This window comes from Nipponia nippon, unplaced genomic scaffold (assembly GCF_047370975.1).
Source record: "Nipponia nippon isolate SJK-2023a ecotype South Korea unplaced genomic scaffold, ASM4737097v1 scaffold_2, whole genome shotgun sequence".
Taxonomy (NCBI): domain Eukaryota; kingdom Metazoa; phylum Chordata; class Aves; order Pelecaniformes; family Threskiornithidae; genus Nipponia; species Nipponia nippon.
This window is the reverse complement of record NW_028262336.1, coordinates 30,301,198-30,315,228: the sequence shown is the minus strand read 5'-3', so window position 1 is coordinate 30,315,228 and position 14,031 is coordinate 30,301,198. Positions and strand designations below refer to the sequence as shown.

Genomic DNA, 14,031 nt, shown 5'->3' with positions numbered 1-14,031 from the left:
TTACTTTTGCTGACAGAATTTAATTTTTCACTCTTATTTTGATGTAATAACACACACAAAATAATTTGTGTCACTCAAAATTAGCGCGCAGTGCAAAGGTCGCACTTTATGCCCCGATGTTGGTGCGGACATAGCCTTCGTATGCACAAACAGCACTACGCAGGCCAGATTGTATTATGTAGCACGGGAGTCACATCAACCTGGATTTACTTTTTTTGAATTGACAATATGTATCAGTAGATATATAAGATGAACCTACCTTTTAACTCCCACTTTAGCAGCGAAGTTTTCCACAGACTTCAGCGGACTCTGGATTAGGTAGGCAAAATTTAATCAGCCATAGAAACTGCAGGGCAGAGGCTCAGGGGACTGAGCAATACCTGAACACAGAGGGCTATCTGGCAGTGCACTGGTACGTTCCCATTATCCTTAGCGGTGAAGTACGAGCAATACCTTGCAATGCAAAACACACTGAATATCTGTGTTTGGTTTATTCATACCAAGTTCATACCGTCATAATAACTTTACAATTTCACATCAGGTAAAAAAATATTCAATAGAAAGATTTTGCCACTAGGGATATCCTTAAGAAATACACACAATTTCCCATTTAAAAAAAAAAAAAAGTCAGATCAGGACTTTCTTTACAAAATAAGATTGTCTTTTACAAACCTGAGACAATATGCCATTTGGATTAGCTTTTGCAATAAATAGTTCATCAAAGTTAAATTAACTACTATTATATATATATATATATATTTGCTTTTAAAATGAATGTCATAATACAGTCCTAGGTATTGCTACAAATTAACAGTGAGCCACTACGAACAGTGGCAAAAATTACCTATCATTTAATTCCTCATTTATAGTTGTGTCTTGTGCTTTGAAAAAAATAAGATGACTCTGTCAACAAGTCTGTGTACACATCTTCGTATATGAATTTTTACTGTCTTAAGAATGCAGCAATAAGAAGATAAACTCAACAGCCCATTTGCTTTTCTTTTGGTCCGAGTGAAGCATGAGGAGTGCATTTAGGCCTTTTCTGAAGCTGGTAGTATTCTTTAATCAGAATCTTGTTCAGAGTCCTGAAGGTGCTCTGTGGTCTTGCTGGCCTCATCCCCTGTTTCATCACTTTGATTTCTGGATTCTTCTGAAATGACAGTTAGCTTGTCATAAAAGAGATGTTCTTCTTGTGGGAGTGGAGAAAAAAACTGCGAACCACTGGGAGGCTTGCTCAAAAACTGTGAGGGAAAGAGGAAACGAGAATTAGGCTGCACCAGCCATACCATCCTGTTTGCCTGGAAACACGCTTTATATTGTTTTCCACACATCAGTTGGCTTTCTCAATCCTTAGAAGTCCCAGAGTGGCGACAATGTAATAACCTCTCTGCTCGCTTTAACGTCCTGTGTAAGGCTTGGAAGCAAGTCAGAGGTGCCTTTATTTGGAAGAAGATACCCCAGGGGTTAGTGACTTCTTTGGAATATAAACTTCCTTAAAAAAAATAAAATACCTAGGTTTTGTTTGGAAACAAAAACTAAAACCAGTGACTTGACTGTAGGTGAAGGAGTTCACAGAGAGATTCGTCAAACAGCTCCAAAAGATGTGAATTGTTCCTGCCATCTCAGAGACCTGTCTGCTCAAACAGCAAATAGTGATGCTTTAAATGTCAACATAAACCATAACCATCTAGTCAAGCAAAGGAGAGGGAGGGAGATTGGCGGGGCTCTGCAGTTCAGTGAGAACAATGACTTAATTTGAGTACCGAAATATCACAACTTCCTCCCACTCCCTGTTCTATTAATAAGATGGAACCGGCCTCAAAAATCAACATGGACTTCGCAGGGTGTCATGACTGTATTTTGAATGTCAACACGAGAACAGCACACCTACTCAACACAGTAATGACATGTCAAACACTCATTCTGGCAGCTGAAGTGGCAGTTCATTTTATTGGTAGTGGCTGGAGGAGTACAACTGCATTTTGTTCTTCTGACCTGACCCCTTTCTATTACTTTAGTGCATTTTACATAAGAAACAAGCTGCTCTATCAGGAGTCCTGTTCGCTGTAATTACAAAAATAAATACTAATATTGCTACTGTTAGACCTTTTCTAGCAAACTGTGATTTGCAATGTTCTATCAGTAACCTGCAAGCTCAAATGTTCATGTAGTGAAGCCACTGCCTTTGATAATCATCATTTTAGGTAAGCACGACTGACCTTTGATTACTGATTAACCACCACAACCTACTAGCACAAAATGAATATTCCCCCTTTCTTGTGAGAAACCTGTGAGCAAAATGAAATTTGACCATATCCTGTACTGATCAGAGCAATGCCACCTTCCCAACAGCCAAGCTCCAGGTTCAGCAAACGACTGTGCGCTGAGCATGTGCTCAACTTAAAGCACGCGACAATTGCCGAGTCAGCTGCAAAGCCTTAGTCCGCTGAACTCTAAATGAGTCAAAATGAAAGACCCAGAGAAACTGCAGGAAACTCAGAGGAGTACTCAGAGGAGTATAGGTTGCTGACTTTAGCATACGTAAAGCTCTGTATAGCCTTGTTTCTTGGAGGAGGTTCTGATACAGCCCTTTTAAGTTGCTCTATGGGTAACAGGGTCAGGGGTATTCCCCAACAGTAATGGCTAACATTCAGTGCTCTCATTTCATCTTGAGTTTTCAGATTTCACTACATTCCTCACTTGAGTTAAAACTCGTTATTATATTTGCCAAAGAACTTTGTTTCAGGAGAACAGATGTGCAACTTTAAGTCTAAAATGAGATACTGGAGACAACTCAGTTGTTCGCTATCTATAAGGGGGAACTGAAGGTTAACACCTGTTATTCCCTCACTTTAAAACAGAAGAAAACATCCTGTTTCTAAGCCATATAAAGCTTCATATTACAAATTTGGCAGTTGCTTTAGGATTAAAAGACTATGCCAAGTATTTAAATATTTTGGACCATTCTGTGCAGAACAATTCAGAATGACAGTATTTTAGAGTTTATTATACATCAGCATACCGCAAAAGGAAGTCAAACTTCACTGCTTCTTATTTATGTCTATGCAGCGCCACAGAACAGGATGAAAAAACTGAGGTAACAATCACGCAAAATTTATGACCTTCTAATGCCAGAATTTAAATACTAAACAAACTAACTTCCACTACCTTTCTCACACTGAAAAGCAGGTTCCTTTGTCAGCTTTTTCCAAAGTTCACGACTTCATCATTTACACTTATTTGAACAGCTTTTTATGTTTGGCAGAAGAGCGAGTTTTACCATCCACAACAAGTATATGACGACAGATAACAAGCGTTGTTCCTTACAGTCTAAAACCCCCTCAGAACAGTCTGTGCTTTACAGATGACTAACAATCAGGTGCAAACGGAAGAAGGCAAAATAAAAGAAGCTCTAAAGGTTTGGGCACCGAGAGCCTTTGAAAGGCAGGCGGTTCTGCTGAAAAGGCTGATTTTAATTGTGCTAGGTAGAAAACAAACCTCTTTCAAGTGTTGTGGGAAAATATATGAAGGGCAGAAAACATGTTTGGTGAGTCGATATAGATACAAAAAGGAAAAGAAACAAACAGGAACGGATATTACAACAACCAACATTGATCCTATGAGGATGGTCACAATTACCCACACAGGAGTTACACCTGCAAGAGACAAGAAAAAAAAAAAAGAAATTTAAACTGTGATTATTAATTTCTGAATATATTCTTTCATATTATCACTTCCTCTACGGAATTAAAAAAAAAAAAAACAACAAACTATTACAAAATTGTAACTGCAAACATAAGTCTTTGTTTCCAGATGCAAAATACCGCTTAGCTCTTAAATTTTTAGTCTGAATAGGCTGAGGAAGTTGTCAATAAAGCTTTATTTATATATATTTATTATATATTACATATTTATAAGCCATCATATTTAGACATTTACAGTTACACATACTGGTGATTCTACATGCAATACTAGGCAAATGACTAAAGGAAAAAAGACGAACAGAACCATCCATAAGGTGATATCATGTAAAAAGCTATTCTACACTCTTTGGTGTTTCAGGAGTGTAGGAGCTGACACATAACACTACCAGAGTATAGGCTTCCACTCTCTTTTAAAGAAATCTGTAAAAATGTCAGCAAAGTAAAGACAACAAGGGAAAAAGTCTGTAAAATTCTAAACTATGGAGCCTTTAAAAAAATTACATCATGCACGGGGATTTCACAACAGGAAATGGGAATGAAGATGTACCCATACATCACTGTATGAATGTTTTAAACCAACCTACGCTTGCTAAGCACTGTTCTAGCCACGAACTAACAAGCAACACCACCACCAAAACCCACCTGCAATTCAACTACAGTGCATGCAGATAATATACATGTGGAAAAAATATATGAGGAAACCTTTTATGAGGAAAAACATGTGAGAAACAGGTTAACGCAGCAGCTTCCTCAGGCTTCCCCCAGATGGCTTCCTCATCAACTTTCCACAAGTTATCCAAGGGTGTAAGTTACTTGAAATACACATTATGCCTGTGAAAAAGACACTTTCTAGGACTCTATTCTTTCTTTTAACTAAGGACTCTGATAACAGGGTCAGACTACGTGGTGGTTATTGCTGGGCTCCACAGACAGCAGCTAAGGTAGCACGGCTGGAAAGGAAAGCACTTTTGGTACTTAACTGCCTTCAAAATGAAAAGGAAAGCACCGAGACAAAATAATTATTTATATTATTAATAACTGCTGTGTGTCACAGAGAAAGAGCATCATGGCCTAGCCTCATGACAGACACTGGCAATATCGCCACAGATGAAGCAGACTGCAACACAGGGTCCAATTGCCTTCTCAGTTACAGATACACGGAACAAAGGCTTTCCCAGGATAACGTATACAGCTAACGGTAAAAGAAATTCAGGCACGCAGTGTGACCAGTGAAGAGCCTATGCTCCATGTAACTCTGATTATCAGGCCTCTGCAGCAAAGTAAAGCATCATGCCATCAGTGCTACATTGCTTGTAGTTTTCACTTCCACCAAGCAATACTTAAGTAACAAACACATCCATTTTTGGAAGGTTTACACGTTACACCGATTTTCATTTCGAATGGCTTTGCACATTTCCTAGTCCCCTACAGCACGTGTCCCATTGCGATGCACCAGATATTACCGTTGTGGGTTGTCTGCTCACAAAGCTCGCCGCTCAGTTCCCCTGTTTTGTTCCACTCGGGGATAACTGCTTGCACTTGAATACAATATGTGGTCCACGGCTCCAACTGAGATAATATTTCAGAGTTATGTTTAGTATCTATGTGAGTTACCTAATAACAGAGGAGAATACAAAAAATTTGAAAAGCACGAGTCCAGTGAATGGACTAGCTGAGCAATTAAAATTATATTTAGTAGGACAAATTAGTTATAGCTGGAATGTGAATAAGGCTTTTAAAGACAGAATGAAATGCCCTGTCTGTGTCATATAACTGGTAACTCTACATTGATTTCACCTGTAGTTAGACTGTGAAACCACTCAAACCACTGACTTTCTGGCTGCTTTTAGCAGCATTAATGACGTTTTAGGCTACAGAGGCCTACAGAGATGTGATAAATGAGATCTGCTTGCAGAGAGAAACAATTGCCTAAGCAAATGAGATCAACTAAGAGTGCCGTCACAGACTAACATAATTTAATTTGAGATGGAGCAAATAGGATGGATGATCTAGACAAAAGAAAGTAAAAGACAGAGAAAGAAAAAGGCCTGTGGAAGCTATTAGGTGACTGACAGCAGATGCAACTTGCTGTTTAGAGGCATAATTGGTTATGTCCCTGTAACTATACAGTCCCTGCAGAGTATAGAAATCCCTACAACAAGCCCCATTACCTAGTAACAGATTCTTTCTCAGCGTGAGAAGACTCTACAGCTAGGTTTCAACATTTTGAGCAAACATCCACTTCAAAAAACAACCCATTAAGTTATGTAGTCTATGCCTTTTTCTTCTTTGATCCCTATGGAAACTTATAAAATCCTAGAATCAATCGTTTAGGTTGGAAAAGACCCTTAAGATCATCAAGTCCAACTGTTAACCTAGCACTGCCAAGTCCACCACTAAACCATATCCTCGAGCACCTCATCTACCCATCTTTTAAATACCTCCAGGGATGGAGACTCAACCACTTCCCTGGGCAGCCTGTGCCAGTGCCTGACCACCCTTTCAGTGAAGATGTTTTTCCTCATATCCAACCTAAACCTCCCCCGGCACAACTTGAGGCTGTTTCCTCTCGTCCTATCGCTTGTTACTTGGGAGAAGAGACCGACCCCCACCTCGCTACAACCTCCTTTCAGGTAGTTGTAGAGAGCAATAAAGTCTCCCCTCAGCCTCCTCTTCTTCAGACTAAACAACCCCAGCTCCCTCAGCCGCTCCTCATAAGACTTGTGCTCTACGCCCATCACCAACTTCGTTGCCCTCCTCTGGACGCGCTCCAGCACCTCGATGTCCTTCTTGTGGTGAGGGGCCCAAAACTGAACACAGTACTCGAGGTGCGGCCTCACCAGTGCCAAGTACAGGGGGACGATCACTTCCCTGGTCCTGCTGGCCACACTAGTTCTGATACAAATACCATAATTTCTTTTAGTTTAGGAATTGAAAACCAGTCTGGTTTTTGCGAAATGATGATCCCTCATTCTCTGGAACTGAATGCCAAAGAATTTTGCAAGGTAACAAATACAAATCAGAATTATACGTAGTAGAGTCCTATTATATGAAAATTGTACTGATGTACAAAGCACTAATTATACTGTGACTGATACCTTCCAGTAAAGAGCTTCCTTTTTTCTGTAATAGAACTCATGACCCTATAATTAATATATTATTTATGATCTTTCGCCATGCATTTTGAGCTGAGTAACAGATCTGTCTGTGGAAGAGGCTGTCCATGAGAGGAAGAAAGTGAATTACAACTGATAGAAATTGAAGAGGTGAAGGTGACCACAGTTAACGTAAGGCCCCAGTCATGCTGGTATTCAAAGCCCAGAGTCTCATGAAGAGCACAAATACTTGAATGACATGAAATTTGAATTCAAGTCAGCTTATTGCCATGATCACAGATACTGCTGATGTTACAGCTTCTAATTTACCCTTGCTTGTATATGTGAAATACAGAGATTTGGTGGGGCAGACTACATCACAAATAAATCATCACTAAACTGAGGGAATAAACACTTATAACCTAGCAGTTATTTTTAATTACGAAAAGAGCAAATTATATCCATGCTATTGTTTAACTACACAGCTATCTGCCATTTGCTCTGAATACCAGTTGTTGTGACTAGACCTTATTACACTGTAATTAGTAGAGAGACATTTTTACTTCAGTTCTGTTAGCTTTCAGAGCTTCATCAGTACGGTATTTTACCAAGAAAAGCATTTATCAAAGTCACGGAGTCACAACATGCAGGAAGCCCAAGTTACCTTTGTATTGCTGCCTTTCTTCCGGTACAGTATTCTGTACTTCCACGAGCCGTAATATTGCTTTAGAGGCCACTTGTCACGTTCATGTTCAGCAAAAGGGCCTATGAAATCCACATGCAGGGACCCAGACTCAGACTTCACTTTTACATCAGGTGGCCCAATGACTGCTACATATTAGAATGGTGGAAGAGAAGAAAGAACGGAATTCAGTTTCACGTTCTTTTCAATTTGACATTTTTACAATGACAATTCATGCTTTAAATAATTTTATCTATTAGAAGAAAGTAATTTCCTTTCATGGGTCAGGCATAAATAAATCCTTTCCTTATAGAACCGGTCTTGAAAGGGATTTATTTTTGCAGTTAAATAACAGATATTTTTGCAGACTACTTTTCCCATACACTGAGTTAACTCGGTTCTCTTTTGCCACCTGTGGTGACTCCTGGGAGAGGAAGGACTATTTCTATAGGTTATTACTCACTTCTCTTTCTGGGCCAAGCTGTTGCAACATCTGTCTTTTCTGAGGAGACCCTCTAGTGAAGTGTTTTAATGTTTCTTTCACTGTGATCACTTTGAAAAAATGAAACATTTGAATTATTTCTGCACGTCTTAAAGACCGAGCTCCTTAGACTGAATATTAAATTCTCGTATTTTGAAAATGGCTTGTCCTTATTATGTTTTTGTGCCACTACCTAAATTAATTCATAAGTAGCTTAGTTATCAACTGCGTTGTGTGTGCAGTGAACTCTCCATTAAAGTCTGTTGTAATTCCAACAAACGACTCTGCCTTGGCTGCCTCTACTGAAGTTCTGCCTGGCTACAGCCACACTATCAAGTGTCTAAGAAAGGAAGAGCTCAATATACAGTTTTACATTCCTCTAGAAATATGTGTTTCTTTAATTAAAAATAATTAAAAAAAAAAACAAACATCTACTTGTTGGACCATGCCTTCATATAATGCTCATGAATATGTTGTTGAACTCGCAAAAAATAATGTGAGGATGGTTTTGGTGACTCCGATTTTCTTAGGCAATTCCTACAACACAGAACGGAATTTCTTACAAAAGCACTAGCAGAAATAATAACACAGAAAGGAACACCAGATATTTTTATCATGATGCCCTGCTAGATCAGCTATGACAACATTAAAAATCCTCACGTCCTCCTCAGAGATTTGGCCAGTTGGCCAGTACTCCCAGGTCTTTCTTTCCAGGTAGTTTTACATCCAGATTTTCTCAGTTCAGGAATAAGCTGCCTTTCCAAAGCGAAGCCTGCTCTGAAGACCACATACTCTTCCAAATATATGTCAAACTACAACTCTGTTAATGATTTACACGTTTGCTCTCTGCTCTGAAAATCCATCCATACTTTTTGTATTACGCTTTCTTTTGGCCGAAATTTATACTTGCTTGCAATGTTGTGGTTTTTTTGATTTTGGGTATTTTTTTGAGCTATGTTTCACTGCTTCTGTTCTACGCAGATTAAATTATATCAACATTATGCTTTTGGAGAGAGATAACCAATAAAAGCATTTTGAAAAACAAAGCTGTAAACTGTAAAATTACACTCTGAAATCCAAGGAACAGGATGATGAAATTCAAGCAAATGAAGGCAGAACAAGAAAGAAAAAGATTTTTAAAAGTTTTTTTTTCTCAAAGATGAGGTGTAACAGAAGCTTCCTGCATGGTTTTGTATTAACAGCTGTGAGGAGAAAAAAGCCTTGGGTAACATTAACTACATAATCTAAAATAATGTCATTTTTGCTTATGAGTGGTGTAAGAAGTGCAAAATAAAGGACACTCATTGGTAAAAACCACTCCCTCATTCCCAAGCTCAGGTGACAGCAACATGATTAACATCTCTGTTGGGCATTCTAATGCAAGGCAATGTCTAAATCATCTCACAAAAGACTGTCAAGCTTCACTAAGAGAATGGCAATAGTGTGCAGTGAAGATTTCTTGACCAAAAATTAAACTTTCACTGTGATTTTTTTTTTTATTAAAAAAGAACCCAAAAGAAAGCTTTTTGCCTGACACAGCAATGAAGAAGAAAGTAATTGAGCTTATTTAGATACACAGGAAGTCTGAATCCTTGAAGAGAAGCTCTCCCAGACTGAAAAATATAAATGAAGCCTTATTTTAAGGGGGGGAAAAAAAAAAAACCAAACAAACCCTCAAAAGATGTTTCAAGTACCAATACTAACACCTACTGTAATAGTGAACCTACTATGCTTTCTGACAGCAACTTCTGCCTTCAAAAAATGGAAGTGTTACAACCAAGACTTTATAGTTCCACGTAATTAAATTTAAAAATGATCTGCATGCTCTTGCTTTTCTTATGGAGCCAAATTGTAAAGGTGCATTAATAGCAGGCAATATCTTTTGTGGAAGATTAGCAAAAGGCTTACTGTCATCCATTGGTTTAAATCTGACGGTCACCCAGTCTGAATGGTTATTTTCTGACTCCGCTCTGACCTGTACGATGTAGTCTCCGTAAGCAGACAGAGAAGAGACATCACACTCTGTGAGTCTCAAGTTTGTGCTCATATTTTCGTATGTGTTTCCAGGGAAATTGATGCTGTATGGAAGAGAAACAAAACGTACGTGACGGGCAAATTATAACTGACTAAATGTCTTTCCTCTCAATTAACTGGTAAAGTGGCACATCTCTGTTAATGCAACCAGTTATGACTCATGAACAAGAAAAATTAAATCCAGTGTATAAGAAATATCATTACTAGTGCATACACATACATTAAGCATTTTATACGCATCTATAAATCCGTGATAAAGTTAGATATTTAAATTATTATTCAGTGAATAGATGCCCTTTTCTTGACAATGGTTACAAAACTCGATTCAACAGGCAGTAGTTATCAGACAAGTCTGCAAATATTAATACAGTATCGCTACGCACAGCTTTGCTCTCTAACTCGGACTTTGTTCAGAATTGTCTTTACGATATGCATATAAGGAAAAGCCAGAGAAAACAGAGCCTGAGAACTGACTGGGAACCGTAAAATAAATGATATTCTTTCTGGTTTGCATCAAAAGCCCACCTAGGAACGTAGCGATCAACAGGTAATTGCTACAAGAATCCAGAAAAATCTTCTTTTGACTAAGATGGCCCGCGCCCTCAGTTTGGGGATTTCTCCCCAGCACGCACCTGCCTGCGGGTGCCATCATCTCCACTTTACATCCTACCCTGTCTCGGCCATAGAATTCAACCTCCAGCAGGGAAGCGAGACCGCTGGCCCATCAGATGGTTTCCCTGTCAAGCACAGGGGCAGGCAGGGAGCCCACCGCCGGGCTGGGGAAGCAGCCGCCTGCCTCGGTGCAGCCGCACAGACCACTTTTTGCAACAGGAAAGACCAACTCGGAAGGACAGAGCGGCAAAACAAAATCAAAGCTAAATCAACCCACCAAAACCAATAAAAGGAGAACTCGGAAAACATGTCCTAGGTTTAAGGCACCGAATGGACGAGCCAGCAGCCTGCAGTTCATCGGGCGCTTGCACCAAGCGTGCAGGCAAGCTGGCTGCCTTGGTGGCAAAGCACAAAACGCTGCTGGAGTTGAAAGATGGGATAAGGTCCTAATGTTCAGCAGGACTAAGTCTCTTGAATGGCGGGTAACAGCTCCGTGACAGAGAAAACACACACAGAACTAATAACAGCCAACCTTAAAATGTGTTTCTGGTTCCAAAAAAAGTACCTACAAAGTTGCCTTGGGTGTGAAATACGTAGAAAATGCCTCTGGCCTGTTACTTAGCTCAGAAGATAAGCCTCTCACAAGCTAAAAGAAAGGGACAGCTACTGATCTTCCTACAAAAAAGGAAACAAATCACAAACACATGCAGCTGTAAAGCGTGAACGAAAGCAAGCACAACTCCCCCAAACTTACCTCTTAGATTGGACAGTGTAACATATATTCCCTTTGTGAAACTTAGGTGCGTCCCACTGTAAAATGCTACGAAGATTAACTGAAGTAATTCTTACATTTTGGGGTTTTGGCACTATTCCAGATACTGCGGGAGCAATCAAAAACAAACAAACATTTTAGTATGTGTTCCTCCAGCAATTTCTCAGTCATCCAAAACTTAAATACAACCTTCTCTCTCTTCCTCGCCTCAGACACTTTTTTTAAAGCAGGCTCTAATATAACTAATTTAAATCCTGATGCTTATTGTTCCTTCTGAGCTTATGCAACAATACCAAATTAGCCAGCATCAATGACTTCCAGTAAGCACAGTCTTTATGATATCATCATTTATTATGCATGACCGACTTGTTACTGCCTAAGGCTTAGGGCCCATCAGGCTACGTGCATCAATTCCCACCGAGACTGTCAAAATCAAATTTTTCTAAGTAGTGCTCCAGTAGCACTATGGAAATGACATGGGGGTGTGGATTGATTTCTTGGGTTTTTTTCTTCCGAAGAGGAACACGAACAGCCCTTCTACATAGACCTGGGTATAAGACTGAAATAATGAAAAAAAAAAAATAAAAATTTCCACCATAAGCGTGTTTATATCACTGCATGGATTAGCACTGCCATTTAAAGTGCTTTACTCAGTCTGTTATTAAGCCACCCTTTTGAAAAACAGAGATAAACAAGACGTACCTTGGAAGGCAAGAGAGCTATTAAATACGCCATACAAATAGACGTATCATTAACTGGCACTCTTTGCAAGTGACTAAAACGCAATTGGTTTGCTTTATTGAAACTGAATAAAGGAAACCCTAAAGTACTATTGATGAACAGTCCATTACTATTATGATTTAATTATTTTAAAATAATTGTTGGTATTGAAACTAAAATAGAAAAGATTTTGGCCCGTTATTGCAACATAAATGACCAGTGCAAACAAACCCTGTCAGATCAGTGCTCAAATGCCACAGGAGTAAAACCTAATGAGATATGTTGTAAGATAAATAACCTATTTCATATGCCTATATTTGATGTATAAATACATGAAATGAATGTGCCGGCTACCCACCTTTAGCAGACGAGTTTTAAATCTAAACCCTGCTTAAATAGAAACGATTTCACAAACTCAATTCCTACAACGTTACCCTCGCACCCAACAAATCAACTCAGCCGCACTTCACATCGTGAAGGCAGGGGTTGCTCGCTGCCCGGGCACCCAGACCTCCTCCTCGGGAGACGCCGTCCCTGGGCTCCTGTGGCCTCAGCGGTACCCGGGCACTCGCCGCAGAGGTCTCCGCGGGTCCGCACGCCGTGCGTCCACGTGCCGTGCATCCACACACCATGCCCCTTGGCAGGCCCCTCCGGCCTCCTTGCTCCCACGCTTTCTCCTACCTGCAAAACCCCCGGTACGCAGAACGCTAAGGAAGATGGGCGCAGGTAACAGACTGCAAAGACCCAGCGTGAACGACACAGCTGGAAAAAAGCCCTGGCTAGGACAAGGCCTCGCTACGAGGGACCCTCCGCTGCCCGCGCTTTGAGGAAGCTCCCTGCGCAGGGCTGGGGTAGGCTTGCAAATTCCCTGCACGAAGCACGATGCCTGTGCAGGCTCGCTTCCCCGACAGCGTTTTCTGCTTGAAAACCCTCCAGGGACAGGTTTTTATTCGGCACCGTGGACCCGAAGAGATGACAGAATGCTTCCGTCGTTCGGCCCTTTGCCAAGGAAAGGTCTGCGCGCAGCTCACGTCGCAGCCTCAGGCGCGGCCCCTCTTGGGAAAGGCGCGGCCCGGGCCAGTTTGGGCGCCCGTGTCGGGGGCTCCCCGGGGCACGGCGCCCCCGCAGCCGGCGGCGGCGCTGCCTGCAGCGCGCGGGGCCGCCCCCGCGCCCCCCCGTCGCCGCTGGGGCTGGCACGAGCGGCCAGAACCGAAGAGGAAAGCGCCGGCTCCCCGCCGCGGCCGCGGCCCTCGGGGAGAAGCAACGGCCTGGGCAGCGGCAGCGGGGCCCCGCCGGGCTCCCGCCGGCCCTGCCCCGCTCCCCGTGCGGCGCGGAGGGCACCCGGCCGGCCGCTCGGCTCCTTGCGCCGCCCCGCAGCACCAAGCCGGCCGCCCCGAGCGCCCCTGGCTCCCGCCGCCGGCCCCCCGCCGGCGGAGGGGCGGGGATGGGGAGGACGAGCGCCCGGCCGGGCCCCCCCGCCGCCCCCCGCCAGGCCCGGGGCGGACTCACCGCAGAGCAGGAGGCAGCTGCAGAGGGCGCAGCGGAGGGCAGCGGCCATGGCGGCCCGGGCGCGGGCCTGCCTCGGCAGCGGAGGCGCCGGGCGCTGCCCTCGCAAGCCGGGCGGCGGGGCCGCCCCGAAACCCTTCCACCTCCCGGGGCGGGGCGGGGCGGGGCGGGGCGGGGCGGGGCGGGGCGCGGCCGGAGGCGCCGGGGTCCGGCCCCCGCCGAGGGGCCCGGCCGCCCCAGCTCCTCCAGAGCCCCCCCCGCTGGCCGCGGCTGCGCTGCCCGCTCCGGGGAGCACGGCCAGCCCTGCCCGGCGCGTTGGGAAAGCCGCCCGTCCGGGCTGCGCCCTAAAACGTGCCGGCTCCCGGCACACAGCCCGGCACCTGGGAGGTCAGGGGAAAGTGGATCAATAAATAACGCGTAGACAG

The 14,031-nt window shown here is 42.9% G+C and overlaps 1 protein-coding gene across 2 annotated transcripts; it reads right to left on the bottom strand.

Annotated features, from left to right (window-relative positions):
- Window positions 1-14,012, bottom strand: IL10RB (interleukin 10 receptor subunit beta). Of its 2 annotated transcripts, XM_087757039.1 has the most exons (7): window positions 13,610-14,000; window positions 11,363-11,486; window positions 9,871-10,040; window positions 7,464-7,630; window positions 5,168-5,318; window positions 3,499-3,656; window positions 1-1,241 (listed from the first exon to the last, which is right to left on the bottom strand). In XM_087757039.1, the coding sequence occupies exons 1-7, from the start codon at window positions 13,656-13,658 to the stop codon at window positions 1,062-1,064; spliced, it is 999 nt and encodes a 332-aa protein (XP_087613165.1). In that variant the 5' UTR covers window positions 13,659-14,000; the 3' UTR covers window positions 1-1,061. The 2 variants fall into 2 exon arrangements, with proteins under 2 accessions (XP_087613165.1, XP_087613166.1); XM_087757040.1 differs by lacking the exon at window positions 3,499-3,656 and having other exon boundaries at window positions 13,610-14,012.
- Window positions 14,013-14,031: the final 19 nt, after the last annotated feature.